Source organism: Lepus europaeus, chromosome 7 (assembly GCF_033115175.1).
Source record: "Lepus europaeus isolate LE1 chromosome 7, mLepTim1.pri, whole genome shotgun sequence".
Classification (NCBI taxonomy): domain Eukaryota; kingdom Metazoa; phylum Chordata; class Mammalia; order Lagomorpha; family Leporidae; genus Lepus; species Lepus europaeus.
This window is the reverse complement of record NC_084833.1, coordinates 18,737,160-18,760,599: the sequence shown is the minus strand read 5'-3', so window position 1 is coordinate 18,760,599 and position 23,440 is coordinate 18,737,160. Positions and strand designations below refer to the sequence as shown.

General features: G+C 49.8%; 1 protein-coding gene across 7 annotated transcripts in view; it reads right to left on the bottom strand.

The window, feature by feature from the left end:
• AMBRA1 (autophagy and beclin 1 regulator 1) overlaps positions 1-23,440 on the bottom strand; it is a 226,038-nt gene that overhangs the window by 6,923 nt on the left and 195,675 nt on the right. For 6 of the 7 annotated variants that reach the window (XM_062196222.1, XM_062196224.1, XM_062196223.1 and 3 more), the window contains 3 exons: positions 13,013-13,152; positions 3,663-3,755; positions 860-1,053 (listed from right to left, as the gene is read on the bottom strand). In XM_062196222.1, coding sequence (XP_062052206.1) covers positions 860-1,053; positions 3,663-3,755; positions 13,013-13,152 — 427 coding nt within the window. The remainder of the gene's footprint in view (positions 1-859; positions 1,054-3,662; positions 3,756-13,012; positions 13,153-23,440) is intronic. The other variant, XM_062196227.1, reaches the window with a different exon arrangement.

The window sequence follows — 23,440 nt, the reverse complement described above, 5'->3', positions numbered from 1 at the left end:
GGGAACTGTAGGGTGGAAAGCCATGCCCTGGGGACACCCAGGCCAATCTGTTGCTCTTTGCCTGATGCACCTTGGGGCGTCTCCTCCCCTGGATCTGAGCAAATGGCTCAAGCCAGACTAGAAGCCATGTGCGTCCGGAGCTAGGACCAGCAAGGGGGCGCGGGGGTAGGGGATGAGGAGAGACAGAAAGTGAGAACAGCTTGTTTAACACAGCTGTTGCCGGACTCCAAAGTGGCTGGGCCCTGCTGCTGGGAAGTGCTAATTGGTTCTGGGAGGTGTGAGGCCAGCGGAGAGCGCCAGGGCTGAGGCTGGCTGAGCCACACCTGACATAGGTGATAGGAAGGGGCTGGTGGTATGCCAGGCTGTAATCAAAAAGGCAATGAACCAGGGTCACAGTAGAGGCACAAGAGGGCCACACTGTGGCAGTCCCAAGTCTGTCACGCCAGCGGGGAAGGCAAGCTCCCTGTGGCTGGCCCTGGAAGCCCAAAGCCTGGGGTGCACGTCTCTCCCAGCCCTCTCAAGGTGGGCTACTTTCTGTGCTCTCTCTGGAAAACTCCCTGGGTCCTAAAGTCTCAGGGGAGAGGAGGTCAGGGCACTTGGTGGGAGCTGAGAAAAGAGGAAAGAGCAGCCCAGCTTTGCTGGACCAGTGGCCCAGCTCAGGTACACGGCGTCCATGCCAAACAGGGCCTTCATGCCACCCAGGGGCATTACCCAGACATGGGAGGGGCACTCTTCCTGGCGGGGGAAGGGTCCACGTTGAGGGTCTGGAGCCTCGGGCCAGGTCTCTCAGGGAGGGCTGGTGATGTTCCCAACTCCCTGCCCAGGTCGGATTCCCCCTCCAGTGCTGCACGGTTCCCACCTTCGTCGGGCCCGGAAGCTGCTGTCGCCGGCTCCTGCACCTCCCCCTCAGTCTGGGTCTCAGCGTTCTGCAGCTGAAGGGCCAGGGTCTGGGTGCCCTGAGATGTCACAGACGTGGTGGGGTTCCGGGGCTGCAGCCCAATGGCATTCATCAGACCCATGTCTCTGTCTGTCCTCCACGTGGCTCTGCTGGTTCTAGAGAGAGAAAGGCAGACCGAGGTCAGGCAGGCTTGGGACCGCGTTGCTCAGAGTCCTGCTGGATCTGGGCCAATCCTCAGGGCACAGTGTGGGCCAGGGCCTGCAGGCTGAGAAGAGAGCGCTGTGCCCTCCTGAGGGGGTTAACTGGTCTGTGCATGTTCTCCTGCGAGATCAGTTCCTGTCCCGGGACCGTGAAAGGAGGCCACAGAACCACTGAACCTTGTACACCCAGCCGGTACAGTGACTCTCTTAAACAGAGGCCATCCGGGGTGGTGGCGGTGGGGAGCTGTGTGTAGAGATGACTGGACTGTAAAGACTCTCTTGTTCAGAATCAGGAAGCCCCTAGCTGAGCTCCCTGGGCCAACGAGGGCAGCAGTGGAGGAAGATCCTTTCTACTTCACTTTCCTTCTTCTTCTTCTTTTTTTCTTTTAAGATTTATTTATGGGCCGGCGCCGTGGCTCAACAGGCTAATCCTCTGCCTTGCGGCACTGGCACACTGGGTTCTAGTCCCAGTCGGGGTGCCGGATTCTGTCCCAGTTGCCCCTCTTCCAGGCCAGTTCTCTGCTATGACCAGGGAGTGCAGTGGAGGATGGCCCAAGTGCTTGGGCCCTGCACCCCATGGGAGACCAGGAGAAGCACCTGGCTCCTGCCTTCGGATCAGCACGGTGTGCCGGCTGCAGCGTGCTGGCCGCGGCGGCCATTGGAGAGTGAACCAATAGTAAAAGGAAGACCTTTCTCTCTGTCTCTCTCTCTCTCACTGTCCACTCTGCCTGTCAAAAATAAAATAAAATAAAGTAAAAAATAAAAAAAGATTTATTTGTGTATTTGGAAGAATTATAGAGAGAGAAGAGGAGGGAGGAGAGCGAGAGAGAGAGACATCTTCCATCTGCTGGTTCACTTTCCAGATGGCCACATGTTCAGGGCTATGGCCCAGGTGTTTCTTCCAGGTCTCCCGCACCGGTGTACAGTCCCAAGCACTCGGGCCAAATTCTACTGCTTTCCCAGGTGCATTAGCAGGAAACTGGATCAGAAGAGGAGCAGTCAGGACATGAACCAGCACCCATATGGGATGCTGGTGCCACAGGCAGAGGCTTAGCCTACTACGCCACAGTGCCAGCCACTAGAGAACTTTTCAGATAGTCACAAGACATATTTCTTGCAGCTTCTGGGACTATTCATCTAGCTGTGTCCTGGGCTTATCATCAATTAAGCTCTTTGTTTTCTCAAAATACTCCTGTCTTTACTAGTGAATTAAGTGATAAGAAACTCAGATACTCTCTAACTGGCCTCTGGAGAGGCCTTGTCCCTGGGGCCCAGGTCTTCTGACAGATGGCGGCATCTCTCCAGTGCCATCTTTTTTTGTATCCTGTACGTGCCTAAATATTGTGGCTGGGATGGGAGGGAGTCAAGGGTGTGCTAAAAGCTCTATGAGCAGAGGTTTTGTTCACTTTTTAAAAAAATATTTATTTTATTTATTTGAAAGACAGAGTTACAAAGGTAGAGGTCTTCCATCTGCTGGTTCACTCCCCAAATGGCCGCAATGGCCAGAGCTGAGCTGATCCGAAGCCAGGAGACAGGAGCTTCTTCCAGGTCTCCCACATGGGCGCAGGGGCCCTAGGACTTGGACCATCCTCTGCTGCTTTCCCAGGTGCAATAGCAGAGAGCTGGATTGGAAGTAGAGCAGCCGGGATTCGAACTGGCGCCCATATGGGGTGCCGGTGCTGCAGGCTGGGGCTTTAACTCCCTGCACCACAGCGTTGGCCCCTTTATTATTATTTTTAAAAGATATATTTATTTATTTGAGAGGCAGAGTTACAGAGAAGGAGGTAGAGATAGAGAGAGAGAGAGATCTTCCATCCACTGGTTCACTCCCCAGATGGCTGCAAAGAAGGCCAGAGCTGGGCCGATCCAAAGCCAGGATCTTCCAGGTCCCCCACATGGGAGCAGGATCCCGAGTATTTGGGCCATCTTCCACTGTGTTCCCAGGTACATTAGCTGGGAGCTGGATTGGAAGTGGAGCAGCTGGGACTCAAACTGGTGCCCAATGGGATTCCAGCACGGCAAGCAGCGGCTTTACCCGCTATGCCACAGCGTCGGTCCCTAAAGATTTATTTTTATTTATTTGAAAGAGTTACAGAAAGAGAGGGAGGGACAGAGAGAAAGAGATTTTCTATTCGCTAGTTCACTCTCCAAATAGCCACGTGGCCAGGATTGGGACAGGCCAAAACCAGGATCCTGGTCTCCCATGGGGATGGCAGGGACCCAAGTAGTTAGGCCAGCTTCCACTGCTTTCCCAGGTGCATTACTGGGAGCTAGATCAGAAGTGGAGCAGCCAGGACTCGAACCAGTGCTCCTATGGGATGTAGGAGTAGCAGGCGGCACCTGGACCCTCTGCACCATGCTGGCCCCTGAGATTTTATTTTTCTTTAGTGGGGAATCCTCTCAAGTGAAACTGCAGAAACTCGATACAGGGAGCAGATCAAAGAGGAACTGCTCTGGTGGAGGGGGCCTGGAGCCTGTCTGAGGGCAGTGCTCAGAGGTCCATCAAAGCAGGAGGCAGGGACCACCCTCTGGCCGGCTGCTCCCCTCCCACTTCACCAGCTTACCCAGGCCGCTCGCTGCTCCTGCTGTTGGAGTGCACAGTGAAGACCGTCTCGTTCAACTGGTCCCAGTAGTACTCAACCCCAGAGTTTAAGGCCCTGAAATTCAGTAAGGAAGGGCAGAGAAGAGAAGGCGGAAGGCATTAGAGAAGAAGAGTTCCTACAATTCCTGCGCTTCGTGGGCTGTGGCCTGGCAGCTGATCCTCCCTCTCTCTAGGGGCTGAGCAGGACCAGAGATGCTCATTCACCAGGATGCTCCGTGCTGGGACGATTCAGAGAAATCTAACAGCTCGAGCGCCCAGATAGGTGGTTTTAGTCTCTTCCTCCCTGCAGACAAAGCCTAACCAGTTCCTCCTAGGCGGTAAGAGACAGCTAAAAGATAGCAACACCAGATGCAAGCAGTGGGTTCCAAGTGTTCAGACATGGAGAAAGGAGCTCAGATGGCAAGACAGGCTGGAGGGAGGCCCGCTGGAGAGACACGTGCTGCGGACAGCCCTGCCAAAGAGCCTGCCAAGTCCTCAGCAGCAGAGGCTCCAAAACAAACCCAGCACAGGCTTTCAGCCCTGGGTCCTTCCCCATTACCACAGGGCTAGAAGGAAAGAAACAAAGGCATCTTAGCATCCTTCATTTGCGTGGAGCTCAGAAGTCTTAAGCAGGAAAAAGTCCTCACTGGGGCTGGCATCGTGGCACAACAGGTTGAACTGCTGCCTGCCACACTGGCATCCCAAATGGGTGCTGGTTCAAGTCTCAGCTACTCCGCTTCCAATCCAGCTCCCTGCTAATGAGCCTGGGAAGGCAGCAGAAGATGACCCAGGTCTTTGGGCCCCTGCACCTGCATGAGAGACCCGGAAGAAGCTCCTGGCTCCTGGCTTCTGCCTGGCACAGCCCCAGCCATTGTGGCCATTTGGGAAGTGAACCAGCGGATGGAATATCCTTCTGTGTGTGTGTGTGTGTGTATGTGTGTAACTCGGCCTTTCAAAAAATTAAAAAAATCTTTAGAAAAAGAGAAAGAGAAAAGTCCTCACAGAGCTAAAATGGCCCTCACTGCTCTCTTCTGGACCTGGAGCCTCTTTTGCGAGTGTCAGTGGGACAAGCCATTGGGAAAGGTACACTGAGAACACAAGAGACCTGAGGAATACACCACCTTTTACAGGGGTGGGAGAAGAGACCCCCGAGTGGCGATGAGCAGGACTGCAGGCAGCGTAGGTCACCCACCTGTTGAGTTGTCTGGGCTGCCAACCTTTCCCTACCCTGGGATAGCAAGCAGTTTCTCCCACTGTTGCCCAGCAACCAGAAAAGAGGCAAAGGTCTCTTCTTCTACACTGACTTGCCACCTCAGGCAGCAATCCTGGCTGACTGCGGTGGGTCCCAAAACACAAGGCTGCTTTGCCTTTTACAAAGTGATCGGGATCAGCATTAGGGTACAGTGGGTTCAAGAGGACCTGTGACTCTGGCATCCCAAATGGGTATCTGTTCGTGTTCTGGCCGCTCCACTTCCAACCCAGCTCCCTGCCTGGGAGAGGCAGCAGAATATGGTCCAGGTACTTGGGCCTCTGCCACCCATGTGGGAGACTCAGGTGAAGCTCCTGGTTCCTGGCTTCAGCCTGGCCAAGTCCTGGCTGCTGCAGCCATCTGGGGAGGAACCAGCAGATGGAAGAGCTCTCTGTCTCTCCCTCTCTCTCTGTAACTCTGATCTTCAAGTGGGTGAATAAATCTTTAAAAAAATGATTGATTTGAGAGAGAGAGAGAGAGAGAAGCTCCCATCTGTTTGTTTATTCCTCAAGTGCCTCCAATAGGCTAGGTTAGGCTAGGCTGAGAACTCAATCCAGGTCTCCCATGTAAGTGGCAGGAACCCAACTACTTGAGCCATCACCTGCTGCCCCCGAGGGTAAGCATTAGCTGAATGCTGGAATCAGGAGCCAGAGGCAGCCATGAAACCCAAGCACTCCAAATGGGGTACAGGCACCCTAACTTCTAGGCCAAACGCCTACCCTGCTTCACCCACGCAAATTATTTATTTGGAGGTCAGAGACCAACAGCACTCTCATCTGCTGGTTCACTCTCCAAATGCCTGCAGTGGTCAGGGCTAGGCTGGGGCCAAAGCTGGGAGCCAGAAATATGTGGGCCGTGGGGACCCAATTACTTGAGCCATCACCACTGGAGTCAGGACCCATTAGGGTACTCTAATATAGGTCGCAGGTGTCCTAATCACTAGGCTAAACGCCCATCCTCGCTAAGCTTTTAGTGATTCTCCCCTGGAGAAATATTACCCAGCACCAGCCACGCAGCTGAGGGCAGAGATGGTGCCACTCTGAACTGTGGGGCCAGAAGGCGGGAAGGAGTCTGAGTCTACTCAGTAGCTCTCCAGTGTGCATGGAGAGATCATAAGAGAGATTCTAAATATTCTTTTTTTTTTTTTTGACAGGCAGAGTGGATAGTGAGAGAGAGAGACAGAGAGAAAGGTCTTCCTTTGCCGTTGGTTCACCCTCCAATGGCTGCTGCGGCTGGCTCATCGTGCTGATCCGAAGCCAGGAGCCAGGCGCTTCTCCTGGTCTCCCATGCAGGTGCAGGGCCCAAGGACTTGGGCCATCCTCCACTGCCTTCCCGGGCCATAGCAGAGAGCTGGCCTGGAAGAGGGGCAACCGGGATAGAATCCGGCGCCCCGACCGGGACTAGAACCTGGTGTGCCGGTGCCGCAAGGCGGAGGATTAGCCTGTTGAGCCACGGCGCCGGCCAAGAGATTCTGAATATTCTGTTCTGCTCCTCGATGGGACAGGATATGCACACGTATTTGAAGAAATCTGCTGTGAACTGAATCATGGACCTTCAAATTTATTTATGGAATAAATAAATGGATGTATCTGCAGATAGGGATCCAGGCGGCAAATCAGGTGAAGTGCGATGTGTGAAGTAATCTGACAGGACTGGGGCTTTTCTGTTACACAGCAACAGAGCAGCACGTCTGAGCCAGAGGCAGCCCTCACCAGAACCAGAACATGCAGGCACCTTGACCTCAGACCTCCACAACTGTGAGCAAACACATTTCTGCTGTTTAAGCCGCCATGATTATAGTATTTCGCTATGGCTCCTTGAGTAGACTAAGACAAACCCCAACAGAAGCTATTTAATCTGGACAACCAGGTCACCCTCTTTTACCGAAAGAACTTTCATCTGTGGATAACAAATAGATCAAAGTCACTGAGTTGTAAGGATTACCCAGAATAAGAAGAGTTCGGGAAGGTGATGAGGTGCTTGCTTCCTAAACGTGAGGACTAAGTAATAGGAGAGACCTGACAGGGCCTGGATGATGGAGGACACTGTCTTAGGAGGGTGTGTTGCCTCAGGTAAAAGGCAAAAGCACTAGGCACTGAGCACCCAGATCTGTCTTTAGGGGGCTCCCTAAGATTCTGGGTACCGGGATTCACCTGAGGAAATACTCGCTTCTTTATTTTGTTTTAATATTTGAAAGGCAGACACAGAAAGAGATGGGGACAGAGGGGAAGGGGGCGGGGAGAGAGAGAGAGAGAGAGAGAGAGAGAGAGAGGGATCTCCCATCTGCTGTTTCACTCCCAAAATGCCCACAACAACCTGGGCTGGTCCAGGCCAAAAGCAGGGGCTGGGAACTCAATCTGGGTCTCCCATGCAGGTGGCAAGGACCCCGTCATTTAAGCCATCGCTGCTGCCTCCCAGGGTGCACATCAGCGGGAAGGTGGGATTGGAGGCAGAGCTGCGACTTGACCCCAGACACACCAATAAGGGATGTAGGCATCCCAAGAGGCAGCGGAATCACCACACCGGGCATGCACCCCATCGAAGGGGAAGGTCATAGCCACACAGAAGTGCTCGTCCTTTCACTGCACCGGACGAACCCTTCCCGCTCCTTTTACAAGGCCGGCCTGCCTCTGGGTCTGGCGAGGCAGTCCTCATACCATCCTTTTAAGTAGTAGATCTCCTTCCTCCTCCAAACACCCAGATACTTCTGTGGGGTTAGAAGCTGAGAACACATACTGGAGGGCAAAGGTGAGAGAAGGTGACCTTACGCCAGGGAAGAGGCAAATGGCCAGGAGTTGACAGCAGAGGCCTCCAGGAACATCATCATGGCACTTTTTGGTAAGCAAACCCTGGCTGTCTTAGGACTATGTGAAGCCAGCTGCCAGGAAGCCTCTAATTTACAAGCTTGTCAGGATTTATTGACAGGTTGCAATACCATGTGGGTTCCTGGCAAATCCTCCCTCTGTAATTCTTGCTAGCCAGGGCTAATTAGTGACAACAAAGCTCTTCACACCAAACCGACAACAAACTACGCATGGTGTGGCCAGGAATCTTCCTTCCACTCTCAGAAAGAGGCCACTAGAAGGCCCACGCTCTGAACTGTGACTGTCAGCTTGATGCTGCAGGCCAAAGGTTTCCCCCTAACATTTCCTTTCGGGGGTCATGCACCATCAGCCCACAGCCATGAACTGGGCTGTCTACTGAGGAGGCCAGCTGCCCAACAAAACAAGGGCAATCAGGCAGGGTCACACGTACTGATCCACGCTCCCTCCCGACCCAGCATCTCTGCTCCCACAGGCAGGTATAATTCTAAGCCCTGAGATGCTCTTCCTTCTGTGGTCTGAGAGCTTGACTGGGACAAGCCCGTACACCTGGTTTAAACTCCAGGCACTTCACCAAGGAGCAGTTAGCAGACACCCTCTCTGGTTGCTGAAACTCTTTACCTTCCATACCAAGGTTACCAATTTCAGTCTGAGTGCTGAAGAGTGATCTCAACCCTCTCCTTCCCTCTTGGGTCTCAGTAAGGAGGAATGAGTCACTGTTTGCTCTTGGCTCTTCCTGGGAGCTAGACAAACACACAAGGGGATGAAGAAGAGCGGGAAAGCCAATCAGGGCGAGTCTTTCAAAGGGACTTCCACTTGACACCTGGTTCTCTTCCACAGCCTCTGCAGGCAGAGCTTCTGGGCTTGGTTCAACAACTTCCTTACTGCAGGGACTTTCCTGGACTTCCTGAATACACCTAGGAGACGGTGTGGCTTCTTCGGTGGTTAGCACTCTCTCTCCACGGATCTTACGGCTCTGAACCTCGCAACTTCTGGGGAATATTCCCTTTGAGACCATGCTTTCTTCTTCTTCTTCTTCTTCTTCTTCTTGTAATAGGATGGCAGCATTGCAGGTGGTGGCTTTACCCACTAGGCTGCAATGCAGGCTCCTGATGATCTCGGCTTTACATATTTATTTATTTATTGGGATTTATTTTATTTATTTGAAAGACAGAGTTACAGAGAGAGGTAGAGCCAGAGAGAAAGAGAGGTCTTCCATCTGCTGGTTCCCTCCCCAGATGGCTGCAATGGCCAGAGTTGAGCCAATCTGAAGTGAGGAGCCAGCAGCTTCTTCCAGGTCTCCCACATGGGTGCAGGGGTCCAAGGACTTGGGCCATCTTCTACTGCTTTCCCAGGCCATAACAGAGAGCTGGATCAGAAGGGGAGCAGCCAGGACTTGAACTGGCACCCATATGGGATGCTGGTACTGCAGGCTGGGGCTTTAACCCACTGTGCCACAGCACCATCCCCTATGCTTCCTTCTATTAGTTACATGACTGCAGAGGCTTGGGCCACCCAGCTGTCTCCTTGCAAAGAAGAACTGTGTCCAAGAAGGTTGGTCTTCAGCCCCATGCCCTCTGCTGGTTGGCCTGAACGATGGGGTCTCTGTGGCAGCTCTGGCTCCCGCTCTGGTGCAGAAGCGTCTCTCCTCCTTGGGCGACGATGCTTGATTATTATTACCACTTACAATGGAGGCTCCCTTGAAGCAGCAGAGCTGGGACTTAGTCAGGAGTCCCACACTTGGCCAACAGACTAGCTGCTCCACGGCCTGAGCCTACTTCTCCTCTGCCACGAGACCCTCCATTACATATTCTGAGCTGCCCCTGAGAAGCAGGGGTCTTCCCTGAAATACAGCCCCATCTTCCATCGGCAGGGCTGGTCTGTGAAGCCTGAAGTGAGCGGTCATCCTTGTGTATCGCTCTGGGGCTTCACATTGCTGTGTATTGGTGAGGGTGCTGGCCGGGGTAGGGGCCAGCCAAAGGCCCAGCAGCAGCTTGGGAGGAGCACATGGGGAGAGAGCCACATAAAAGAGAAAGGAGCACCTCACTGCTAGGAAGGGTGGGGAGGCTGCTCTGCTGGCCACTGAGATGGCCTGGCACAGGGGCTTACGCGCCAGTTGTTCATCTCGCTTGTCCTCATAATTCCTTCTCCCAGGGAGATGAAGTATTTCCTAAGGCCTTCCTCTACCATCAAGTGGGGTGTTAGTACTACGAAGAGACGCCCAAGGAGCTTGTTCCCTCTGTCTTTGTGCTTGGAGAGAGTGCTGAGGCTAAGACAATGCAGGAGAAATCAAGAGCAGTATTGAGAGAGCACAAAATGATGTGCAGCTGCCTGTGCCTGGGACAAAGGCAGACAACCACCTGTTTCAGAGGGAGGGCTGTAATCTTGGGCCAGCTGGCTGCTGGAGCCTGTGCCCCTAGGAATGGGTGTGCCAGGGAGCTGCGTCACCAGGGATAGGCAGCTGCCTGTGAAAAAGGCAACAACCCCAGGCTCCTACTTCCCTGTTTATTTGTTCTCCTCATGTTAGGCCAGAGACCAATCATCTCAAAAGATGCAAATATTCTCACTTTTCCTCTAATTTCCCATTGCACCAGTCACCTGACCTGCTTAAGTGCCTCAACATGATCTAGGGCTGTGTTCCTAACTAGTTCTTAAAAAGTTAGAAAATTATGTGTGTCTTCTCCTTTGTCTATGCTACAGAGTATAATCCTTTCAACAGAACTGAAATGGGTTCTTGAATGGAAAAAAATTAAGAACCAGTGATGGGGCGGGTGCTGTGGTGCAGCAAGTTAAGCAAGCTTATGATGCCTGCATCCCATATCAGAGCTCAGGTTTGAGTCCCAGCCACTCTGCTCCCAATCTAGCTTCCTGCTAATGCACCTGAGAAGGCAGAGGATAACGGCAGGTCCTTCAGTTCCCTCCAGGATGGAGTGCTAGCCCTGGCTGTCTGTTGTGGGCATTTGGGGAGTGAACTAGTGGATGGAAGATCTTTCTCTCTTTTTTTTTTCTTTCCCTTTCTCCCTCTCTATCTGTATGTGTGTATGTATGTGTGTTTCCCTGTCACTCTGCCTTTTAAATAAATAAATAAATCTTAAAAAGAAGGAAAAAAAAAAAAAGCGCCAAACCAATTCTAGAAAAGAGCTGTGGACCGGAAAGCTAGGGCACCTACATCTGCCACTCCTCTGTTGGGAGGCCTTGGGTAAGTCTTAACTTCCTTACCTGTACATTCGTCTTATCTTTCCTTGCCTAAAGGAAAAACTGTACAGATATGAAGGTGACCGAGACACGGAGAAGCTTAATTAGGACAAAGTCACACCTATGTGAAATTTATGTGATATCTTTAAATTTCTCTCTCTAAGGCTTGGGCCTTTGCCACCCCAAATGAAGAAATTAGAAGAAACAGCAACACAAAAAAAGGACAGGTCAAACTAGTTGTCTTTTGGTCTAAGGTAACTTGCTCTGTGGTGGGACAGTGCCTGATGTCCAAAGCTATTGCCATCTTAGGGGAGTGGCTTGGCTTCTGTTGGTAAGAGAGTTCTCCAGGCAGCCAAGATGGCGGAAGCCTGCTGAGACTCTGAGATGCTAAGCTGACAGATGGGAAGAGAAACAGAGGCCGGAGCCAGCTCCACGCTTGGCTGAGGTGTCTGTGACTCACATCAAGTGCGTCGGTTGGGGTTCCAGGGTTAGAGATACCGCCTCTGTCAGAGCAGATCACACTGCATCGGAGGGGCTGGGAGTGTGGCTGGGACAAAGGCTAGTGGTGGGAACCACAGAGAAAACCAGTGCTGAAGGAGGCTGCTGGGGAACAGAAGGAACATCTGGAACTATGATGTCGTAAGAGTGAAATTCTGGTCCAGAATTCTGTGCCAGTTTTGGAAGAGATGCCTATTGGATTCTCTTATGGATTTCTAAGAAAAGAGGAAGAGATGACAATCAGCCTCATGTTATTTGGGGAAAAGAAGTATTTCAGGACAGACTGATCCTGGGCAGACCAGGGGGAAGGTCAGAACTCAGTGCTGGGCTAACAGTAGCAGAGCTGTGGAAGAGGGAGGCTGTGCTTTGGAAAGACTCAAGGACATGGGGAAAGATGCTCTCTGGACACAGACCCCGAGGAGCAAAGCGAAACAGGAGCAGCATGGCTAGGGCAGGCTTCAACAGTGGCCCGTCTTTGAGAGGAGCTCCAAAAATTCAAGATGCAAAGCAAGAGCTGCCCTAGGAAAGACATTTTTTCTCTCCAGGGCCACTGACCTAACTCAGGTGACAAAGGCTCAATCACCAGTCACCTAGCGGGCCACAAGAACTGATCCAAACACATCCTCTAGACACTCCCGGTGGCCAGAGCGCCTGGCAGACATCACGCTCTGGTCGGCGGAACACCCCCGGAGAAGAGTGCGCCAAGTGAAGGACAGCATCAGGGCAGCCTGGAGGCAGAAGTGGCATTTAGACGGCTGGCGCCCTGCGGTGCCCCATGCAGCAATCAGCCTGAACTGCAAGGAAGCGCAGCTTCACACTCCCCACCTGGCTGAGTCTGGAAATGGACGACAAACCTGGCTGCTTCCCAGGGTCTTGTGTGAATGATGCTGGGTAGACCTGCATCCTCCGAAATGCCAGAGGGAGGGAAAGGGGTGTCATCAGGACTTCAGACGGGAATGCTCGGGCTCCCTGTCCCCTTCTACTCCCCACTTCAAAACCAGAAAACAGCTGCTGGCTTTAAATTGAGCTTTTCAATGTGCTTTCACTATTATGAGCAAGAGCTAGAAGCAGAAAGGAAAACAGGCAGGACAGACACAGGCTTGTTAGAGACCAGTGGCTTGACAAATCAGAGGTTTAACAATGCCTTATTTCCAATTTTATTTCTCAAGTTAATGTCTGTAGCATTTACACAAGCCCAAGACCACCTGTTGCATTTTTCAAAAAGGGCTTAAAAAAGAATCTTTGATATCTACACGTGTACCTGCAGGGAAGCTGTACTATCCCTAGGAAACCAGAGAGCCACGGAAAACAAGGGAAAAGAACACTGCCATTAGATTAAGAAGACACCATCCCGAAGCCAGCCTTTCGACTGTACCTAGAACTGGAGGGCTAAGCTCACAGGTCCTGAGGAAGAGGATCCTCTAAGGCTTGCTGTGGACAACGGGGCGGGCTCTTGCAGGATTGAGATCTCATTGGAGGAGCCCTCTGGCTGGCCAGCCCCACAAGTGAATGCTGATTACTCTTGTCCTCAGTCCCGTGGCCCTCCGCTCCCACCCCTGAGCAACTCACTCTGGTCGGCAGATCACCAGGTCTCCTTTGTTGGTACCGTAGGCCAGCCCAAGGCCTGGCTCTGGCAGCCAGCGGGCAGAGTTGATGCTGACATGTCTCCGCTGGTCAGCAGGCATGGGGTAAAGAACGTTGAAAACTCTCTGGGTGAGGGAGAAAGAAGGAAGAAAAAAGAATGGGAGGAGAAACAATTTGTTACCAAGAATAGCAAAATCTAGGGAGAAACAAATTAACCACAGGGAGGAGGAAGATGTTGAGGCTGGGAATGGGGTGACTCTTAATTCACCTAAGAGAACTTGGGTGTGCAGGAGAGGGAAGGACTCTCATTTCTGTTGAGAGTGAGTTCTCTTCCAAAAAATAGTAAGGGTAATCCTAATATACTTGCTTAGAGACTTTTTGGCACTTTTATTTTCACTGTTTTAAGTTAACCACCTGGAAAGCCCATCCAGGGCCCACCACCCCAGAAGGGCTTGCCCATAGCTTTCCTCCGACCAGCCTCAACCTTGGCTGGCAGTCCTGTTACCATGGAAATCGCAGTACTCTCACAGCAGTGGGGAACTGGAGGTGATAGGGGGGCGGGTGGGGGTGATAACATCAGAGAATATTCTTAATTCATCTAATTAAAAGCAATGTTAAAAATGCTATTGTTAAGGAAACCTAAAAGGTGCACTAAGATGTAGGGAGCAGAGAAGCACCTTGAATGCACACATACACGAATTCCTCCCAGCTTATATAAATCACCATGAAAGAGTCACCATTCTCCTCTCAGTAGTCTCAATCTTCCCAAGCTAATATTTCCTGAAGGGCAGTTTAGCTGGGTTGGGGTTTGAGCTGAAGGTGATAGGCAGTTTCACAGTGTCTTTGGCCACTGACCTACAAGATATTTCAGAAGCAACTCAGAGAGAGGGGGCAGCCCAGTGAAGGAAGGAAAGGTATAGATTTTAGAAAGACTTGGGCTTTAGTCCTGATGCCCCTATGTAACAGCCCTCCAGATTTTCACTTAAACAGAACACCTGCATTCAAACGATTAGGGAGCTTAAAAGAGATGTATATGAGGGCATTCCAAAAAGTTCATGGAAGAGGTCAGCATTGTGGCACATGGGTTAAATCACTGCTTGAGATGCCCACATTCCATATTGGAGTGCTGGTTCAAGTCCTAGCTGCTCCGCTTCTGATCTAGTTTCTTGCCAATGCATCCTGGGAGGTAGCAGATGATGGCTCAAGTGCTTGGGCCCTGACCACACACATGGGAGACTTGGATAGAGTTCTGGGCTCCCAGTTTTGGCCTGACCTAGCCATGGCTGTAGCAGGTAACTAAGGAGTAAACCAAAGGATGTAAGATATATTTCTGTATTTCTCTCTATGCTGCTCTGCCTTTCTTTTTTATTTATTTATTTATTTATTTTTGACAGCGTGGACAGTGAGAGAGAGAGAGAGACAGAGAGAAAGGTCTTCCTTGTGCCGTTGGTTCACCCTCCAATGGCTGCCATGGCCGGCACACTGCGACCGGCGCACCGCACTGATCCGAAGGCAGGAGCCAGGTGCTTCTCCTGGTCTCCCATGCAGGTGCAGGGCCCAAGTACTTGGGCCATCTTCCTCTGCACTCCCGGGCCACAGCAGAGAGCTGGCCTGGAAGAGGGGCAACCGGGACAGAATCTGGCACCCCGACTGGGACTAGAACCCGGTGTGCGGCGCCACAGGCGGGGAGGATTAGCCTATTGAGCCGCAGCGCTGGCCTGCTCTGCCTTTCAAGTAGATGAAAATAAATAACTATCAAAGAGAAACAGCTTTTTTTTTTTTTTTTTTTTTTTTAAACAGGCAGAGTGGACAGTGAGAGAGAGAGAGACAGAAAGGTCTTCCTTTTCCATTGGTTCACCCCTCAACGGCCGCTACGGCCAGCATGCTGCGACCAGTGCATCGTGCTGATCCGAAGCCAGGAGCCAGGTGCTTCTCCTGGTCTCCCATGTGGGTGCAGGGCCCAAGCACTTGGGCCATCCTCCACTGCACTCCTGGGCCACAGCAGAGAGCTGGCCTGGAAGAGGGGCAACCAGGACAGAATCTGGCGCCCCGACCAGGACTAGAACCGGTGTGCCGGCGCAGCAGGTGGAGGATTAGCCAGCCTATTGAGCTGTGGCGCCGGCTGAGAAACAGCTTTTAATTAAACCAAAAAGTTCATGGGGGCCAGTGCTGTGGCGCAGCAGGTTAAAGTCCTGGCCTGAAGCGCCGGCATCCCATATGGGCGCAGGTTTGAGACCCAGCTGCTCCTCTTCCAATCCGGCTCTCTGTTATGGCCTGGGAAAGCGGTAGAAGATGGCCCACATTCTTTGGCCCCTGCACCCATGTGGGAGACCTGGAGGAAGCCCCTGGCTCCTGGCTTTGGATCGGCACAGCTCCAGCCGTTGTGGCCATCTGGGGAGTGAACCAGTGGATGGAAGACCTCTCTTTCTGTCTCTACCTCTCTCTGTAACTTTGTCTTTCAAATAAATAAAAATAAATCTTAAAAATAATACAAAGTTCACGGAAAATGGAGTTTTAAGTTTCTTTTGGTGCAAATATTTTTGAGATTTCTATGAACTTTTTGAAGACCTCTCATATGCATGGATTTCAAAATTTTTTGCTTGGGGTAACGCTGTGGCACAGTAGGTTAAGGTGCTGCCTGCAATGTTTGCATCCATATGAGCGCCAGTTCGAGTCCTGGCTGCTTCATTTCAGATCTAGCTCCCTGCTAATGCACCTGGGAAAGCTGTAGAAGACAGCCCAAGACCTTGGGAGCTTGCATGCACATGGAAGACCCAGAAGTTCCTGGCTCCTGGCTTCGCCCTGGCCCAGCTCCAACTGTTGCTGCCATTTAGGGAGTTAACCAGTGGATGGAAGATCTCTCTCTTGCTCCCTCAGTCTCTGCCTTTCTTTCTCTGTAACTCTGCCTTTCAAACAAATAAATCTTAAAAAAAATTTTTTTTTTTTTGCACCAGAATGAACTTATCTTTTAGTATCATTTCCACAGACTTTCTGAAGTACCCTTGTATATACAACACCTACTATGATGCAAAGTCACGATGTCAACTGTTGTTACTGTCATCAGGAACCAAATAGTCATGAAGGCCGAAGAAAAGGACAGGAGACTGAGAATCTATAAACTGGAGTTTTATTTTCTTTCTAACTCCTTCTGTTTTTACTCTACATAATAGGGATGAACTTCATCTACTTTTACTTGCCCCTAGGGTTTATGAAAGGAGAAAATGATTTAGAAATTAATATTTATAAAATGAAGTTAGGGTGGTACAATAATTATTTTCCTGATGAGGCAAGGAAAGGAAGCAAAGTAGCAGCTGAGCTTGAGCTCCATCTTCACAGCCCCATGCTAAGAAGCCCTTGGAGGCAGCACCTGCTCACGTCCTTGTGTATCTACTGAAAGGCCGGCACCAGGACAACCTCTGGAACAAGGAGGACAGCACATATGCCATGCACACATGGCAGTGCTGATATCAGCTAGTTCCCAAGTGTGGTGCTGAAAAAAAAGCCTGGGTGTGAGCACACCCTTTTAGAATGGTTCTGCACCATACTGACGTTGAGTGGCTCTTTTACAGATATAAGCTAAACACCTCTGACACCCTCCCTGTTATCAGTCAGTTGTAAATGGAAGAATTAGCTAGGGTTCCTTAAATTGTTGGTCTGAGGAAACTATTAAAAGAGAGCCCAGGAGCCAGCACTGTGGTGTAGTGGGTAAAGCTGCCGGCTGCAGTGCTGGCATCCCATATGGGTACCAGTTCAAGTCCCGGCTGCTCCACTTTCAATCCAGCTCTCTGCTAGTACACCTGGGAAAGAAGTAGAAGATGGCCCAGGTCCTTGGGCCCCTGCACCCTTGTGGAAAACCTGCAAGAAGCTCTTGGCTCCTAGCTTTAGATCTGTCCAGAAGATGGAAAGATCTCTCTTTCTCTCTCTTTCTCTCTGTAACTCTGCCTTTCAAATCAATCAATCAATCAATCAATCTTAAAAGAGGGGCGCAATAGGGCACTGTGGTGGAGTGGGTTAAGCTGCTGCCTGAGATGCCTGCATCCCATCTGTGTGCCAGTTCATGTCCTACTATTCTGCTAATGTGCCTGGAAAAGGAGCAGAGGCTAGCCCAAGTGCTTGGGCCCCAGCAGCCATCTGGGAAGTAAATCACTGGTTGGAAGATCTCTTTCTCTATCTCTCCTTCTTTCTCTGTGTAACTCTGCCTTTTAAATAAAATTAATAAATCTTTTAAAAAATAAATAAAACCAAAGTGCCCAATAACATTTGTGAATTTCTATCCTGGTCATCTAGACATAGTTGCTTGACCTCTGGATAATCTCTTCCTTGTACAGATCTATTTGTCAGGAGCCTTGAAAAAAGCAGTGGCTACTCCTCTCCACTCAGCCTCACCACTGATCAGCCCATGCAGACATCAGTATCACATTTTTCCTCTGCACCTGAACAATCTTTTCCTTTAAATCAGGAATGGTGGTGCCTTCATTATTTCTCACAGGAGTTTGCACCTTCCCAGAAGATAGTCAGTGGTCTCTGTCAAACCTATAGGCTCCATGGTTAAAAACAACTTGAAATTCACACTCAAAGGAAGCCTGGTCATCAGACAACTGTGGCTGGAGTCGTTTAATCTGTTTAGTTTTCTCTCTCCCAAGGTCAGATGGTGTGAGCAGGTATACCTTCAGTGAGGTGAGTGCTGGGGCACAGTGGGTTAAGTCACTGTTTGCCATGGCTGCTCTGCTTCCAATCCAGTTTCCTGATAATCTGTCCTGAGAGGTAGCTAGTGATGGCTCAAGTGCCTGGGCCACTGCCACCCAGATGAAAGACTCATGAGTTCCAGGCTCCTGGCTTTGGCCTTGCCCAGCCCTGGCTTTTGCAGGAATTTGGGAAGTGGACCAGTGAATAGAAGGTTTCTCTCTCTTTTGCATAGCCTTTCAAGTAGATGAAAATAATACTCATTTAAAAAGAAAGAAGGGTGAGTGCTAATTTCAACAGCTTAGATGAGGGGAGCCTTGGTGTTGGGTCTGTAGCAGCTCTGAATGGGCCTCTCAGCAGTCTTCCTGAAAATCTCAATGATATAATTGCAGCAATGGGGCAGAGGGAGAGAAAACTCTGTTGCAAGAACAGAGTTTTAGTAAATCAGGTGCTTTGCGGGTTGGTTGTGCTGAGTTTTTTGATGGGAATCTCAAAGAAAAGAATTTAAAAATCCCTCTTTCCTAGAAATTTTCCAGGTTAAGAGAGAAGCAGGGGCCGGCGCTGTGGCGCAGTGGGTTAACGCCCTGGCCTGAAGCACCAGCATCCCATATGGGTGCCAGCTAGTCCCGGCTGCTCCATTTCCGATCCAGCTCTCTGCTCTGGCCTGGGAAAGCAGTAGAAGATGGCCCAAGTCCTTGGACCTCTGCACCCGTGTGGGAGACCTGGAAGAAGCTATTGGCTCCTGGCTTCAGATCGGCGCAGCTCTGGGTGTTGCAGCCATCTGGGTAGTGAACCAGAGGATGGAAGACCTCTCCCTCCCTCCCTCTCTCTCTCTCTCTCTCTCTCTCTCTCTCTCTCTTTCTGCCTCTCCTCTGTGTAACTCTGACTCTCAAGTAAAAAATACATAAATCTTAAAAAAAAAAAAAAGAAAGAAAGAAGCAAACAAGCCTCTCATATGTCACAAGTTTACCTTTTACTGTCTTGCTGCCAAGGGATTAAGAAGCAAATACTACCACTTTGTTTCTCAGAACAGAAACCTGATTTGGGGACAAAACTCTCCATATGACGGATGACCACAGCTTAGGTGAGACAAGGTCATAGGGACTTTGGAAATAAGTAATTAGAAGTAATTAGACCTCTAGACCTTGCCAGTCACTTCACAACCTCGCAGCTGCAGGAGTCATCGATTTGTCCTCTGGCTCTGTCCCGCTACCCCTCTCCACCCACCACCCCCACCCCATCCTTAAACAGTGCTGAAAGGGCAGCTCCCAAGTGCCCATCTCCTCCACTGTTTGAGTATTAGGCTAAATCCTGTTTTGTGGCAGGAAGCCAGAAAATGCCACGTGAAGATCAGCAGCCTCCAGGAGTCCTGATAAGCACTTGACTGCTTATCACAGACTAGTGTGGGGGTGGGAAGGGGGAGATGAGGGCAAAGACATATGGGGGGATGACAGCAAAGAGGATGCAGGGTGGGTAGGAATCACTGATTCTCAGGTCCCCAGAAGTCACCTGGTCCAGTCCTTCTTGTTCAACACACGCCTGGAACAATGAGACGCTGACCCATTTTTAACAAACACCCAGAGATGTGGTTTCCACTCCTTTCCCTGGCCTGAGGTGAACAGCTCTCAATTACACCTCACTGAGGGAAAACACCTCTCACTAGCAGTCAGCCAGAGGGATGAGACACTATCTGGCAACAATGACACCAACATCACTGACGACAACAAGGTCGCTCAGGCGACTGTCACACCACTTCTGTGTCTCTCTGACACAGGGACTGGGTAAGCTGTGAGGCTCCTCCCAGATTTCAGTGAGGACTGGCTCTGAGACCCAAAGTTCATCAATACTGATAAGAAAGATCAGAGACATTGGGAGGACAGCCCTGGCCTTCAGCTAAAGGTACTCGAAATGCAGTCCAAGCGAAGGTTTCCTTGACACTAGTCAGGTGTTCTGAAGCTCCCATAGGATCTCAAGGACAAAGCCCTGTAGCCTGTCAAAACTACCCACCTGCCCTCTGACAAAAGTGACATCCAGTACACAGGAAGAGGATTTTCAGGACCTGAGGGTACTTTGCGGGGCTAGATACAAAACCCAGCTGCTGATTCTTATTTGAAGAGTCCTGATTTCACCTGCAGCTATAACTATTCCCTGAGATATGACAAATGCTGACGGCAACCCCCCCTTCCCAAAGTAGATTGTTCTCATTTCTGTCTAACCTCTATGAAGAAAATTAGAATCAATATGCTAGAAGGAACAAATTTTTTCCAAGTCAGTGCAGTCTTAGCACGTCAATAGAGAATGAGTCAGGTCACCCAGATCTGTATGGGTACAGGGGGGTAGAAAGAGATAATGAATTATCCTTCTACTTCTGGGTTCCAAGACAATCTCTCACATCATTTGCCAATTTTTTTTTTAAAGATTTATTTATTTTTATTTGAAAGGCAGAGTTACAGAGGGGCAGAGGGAGAGAGAGGGAGAGGGAGAGGAAGACTCAGTCTATGTCTTCCATCCACTGGTTCACTCCCCAGATGGCCGTAATGCCCAGAGCTGTGCTAACCTGAAGCCAGGAGCCAGGAGCAAGGAGCCTCCTCCAGGTCTCCCACATGGGTGCAGGGGCCCAAGAACTTGGGCCATCCTGCACTGCTTTCCCAGGCCATAACAGAAAACTGGATCAGAAGTGGAGGCCCCATGGAACACTTGCACTGCAGGCAGCAGCCCCACCCGCCATGCCACAGTGCCGGCCCCATCATTGCTTGCCTTTCTATCCTTCAAACTAACTAATAGGAAGTAGGAGCAAAAGAAGACATTTCCTAGATCAAAACTAAAGGTTTCTTGCTCAAAGAAATGCAGGAAAAGAATGAGAGGGAGCCAGGGGTCAGCAGGAAATCCTCTCCAGCCTTTTCAAATTCAGAGGAAAAATGTACTGCAGCCCCTTTCCTTAATGCATGCCAGTAAGCCTCAGACCATCAGTCTAAGCAGCAAACTGTATCACTCAGAGCAGCGCAAATAAGAGGCTAAAAGGAAACACTTCATGGCGATTTTATTTACATCTGGGAATCCCATCTCTGTAAAACTGAGATTTTTGTAGCAGTGGCAGGAGGTCTAGTGCAGGTGGCAGATCTTCCTTATTTTAGCTAAGATCATGGAAATGGAAGCTAGAAGGGAAGGGAAGGGAGAAGGCCCAGGCTGCAAGCCAAGCGGGCTTGGAGGAATAAAGGAACTGCTTTCTGGGTAATGATGGGAATTACGGGAGGCTTGAAGCTTTTAGAAGAGAATCAACTTTCCAAGAAGAAGGAAAAATCAATGGAAAGCAGATGAGAAGAGACAGCTGACCTTTCCATTGTAAGTGGATGGCTACATATCTTGTCACAGGCTGAGAAGCGCACATATCCCAGTGCAGGCAGGGGGAGGGACTCTATGGCTATCTTTTCCTTTTCAAGCTAGTGCTGTGCTTAGATTCGAGATTCGAGATTCGAGACCCTTCAACTCCAGGAAAATATTATTTTTTAAAGTATTCCTATTTAGTTGAGAGGCAGAGAATGAACAAGAACATTCCCATCTGCTGATTCACTCCCCAAATATCCGAAATGGCCGGAACTGGGCTAGGCCAAAATCCGGGAGCTGGGAACTCAATCTATGTCTCCCACATAGCAGGAAAGCAATTATTTAAACTCATCACTGCCTCCCAGGATCTGTACTAACAAGACGTTAGAATCATCAGCCGGTAGTCCATTTGCCCCCGGAGCCTGCCAGACCCCTGGCTCTACGAGGCTGCCCAGGCGGCGCTGCCAACTGCCCCCAGGTGCTGGCTAGCCGCAGCGGCCGGCCACAGGGGAGCACACACACCTGCGGGTGTCCCCAGGCTAAAAAAAAAAAAGAAAAAAAAAATCATCAGCCAAAGACAGAGCCAGAGTCATATCCAGCTACTCTAACGTGGGACGAGGGCATCCTAACTGAGATCTTAACTGCTAGACCAAATGCCTGCCCTTCTGATTTGTTTTTTTAGAAACTTTTTTGTTTTACTGTCTCCAAATCTTTTTTATATTCTATGTTGGGGTTTAGAACTCATAGAATGCTGATGTTATTTATTTATTTAAGATTTGCTTATTTATTTGAAAGGCAGACAGGGAGGGAAGGAAAGAGAGAGAAGGAGGGAGGGAGGGAGAGACAGAAAGAGATCTTCCATTTGCTGATTCACTTCCCAAATGCTTGCAACAGCCTGGGCTACAGAGCACTGTCTAGGTCTCCCACAAGTGTGGCACAGACTCAAGTACTTGAGCCATCACCTGCTGCTTCCAGGGTGCACTTAGCAGGAATCTGAATGGAAGCAGAGGAGCAGAGACTGTCCTCAGGAATTCCATATGGGAGGCAGGCGTCCGGAGCTGATCCACAACACCTGCCCCACTGATGCAATTTTTAAACTAATTTCTCAAAAATGAAAACCAGAATGCCACGTCATCTAATTTTCCCCTTTCATTTAACTCAAGCAGGAACAATTCTACCTGGACCACATTTGTCCAAACCAAAGTTCTCCCAAAAGAAGAGAACAAACAACTGCTTTCCTTAACTCTCTGGAATGTGTTGCCCTTTGTTGCTACTGTCAGTCCGTTGCCTTGAAGTAATTTCAGCCAACCTCCTGGGATTTGTTGGGACTTGTAAACTTTGTCTTATTTATTTGTTCCTCAAAGAGATCCCAAGGACAAAGAGGATAAGCATTTTTGTTTTCCAAAGGCCATTTCTGGCCATTAGAATCACAAAAATCATTGCAGCTGAGAGATTTATGTCTACACTAAATTGATGAAGGAAAAAAAGGGGGGATTAAGGCACTCATTGCTTCTGGAATTTCCAGAAATTAAAATAATTACTTCTTCCTGTTCCCATATCACTGAGCATGTTTTTGAGCTTCCTGGCTTTCCAGATTCCAAAGGAAAAGGACTAATGAGTAGATTCACCTGCATAAGAGAGACTTTTTGTTTTGCTTGATCATGTAGGGTTTTTTTTTTTAGAGATAATCAGTGAATGTATATTTTATTTACTTATTTATTTGAAAAGTAGAGTTACAGAGAGAGATGGAAAGAGAGAGAGAGATTGATCTTCCTTCTGCTGGTTCACTCCCCTAATGGCCTTAATGGCTGGGGCTGAACCAGGTCAAAGTGAGGAGCTAGAACTCAATCTGGGTCTTCCACTTGGGTGCGCAAGACCACATACTTGAGCCATTACCACTGCTTCTCACGTGTGCATTAGCAGGAAGCTTAACTGGAAGCAGAGCCAGGACTCAAGCCAGCATCCTAATGTGGGATGCAGGCATCTCACGTGGAATGCTAAGCCCTATGGCAAATGCCTATCCTCTGATCCATTTATTTTTTTAGAAGAAAGTATGTATCTGTTCAAGACAAGAATAACCTTATATACTTCCAGCTTCTTCAAAACAATAGAATGTTCAGCCTTCTACTTTTGAAACTATCTACTGTGAATCTCTTACCATGTTCAGTACTGACCCTAGAACACTGAGAATCCTGATACTGTGAGAATTGTGGAAATGAGTAAGACACTCCATAGTTTCAGGATAACCTCACCTTCAACCAATTACAGTTTATTGAACAATGGACTAGGCATACTGATAGTGATGGTGCTGAGCAGGATGTATATGCATATATGGGTGAGGAAGTACAGGGCACACAATTAATGTGTGTTACATGTTCATGAAACAAATGTTGAGTGAATCCCATG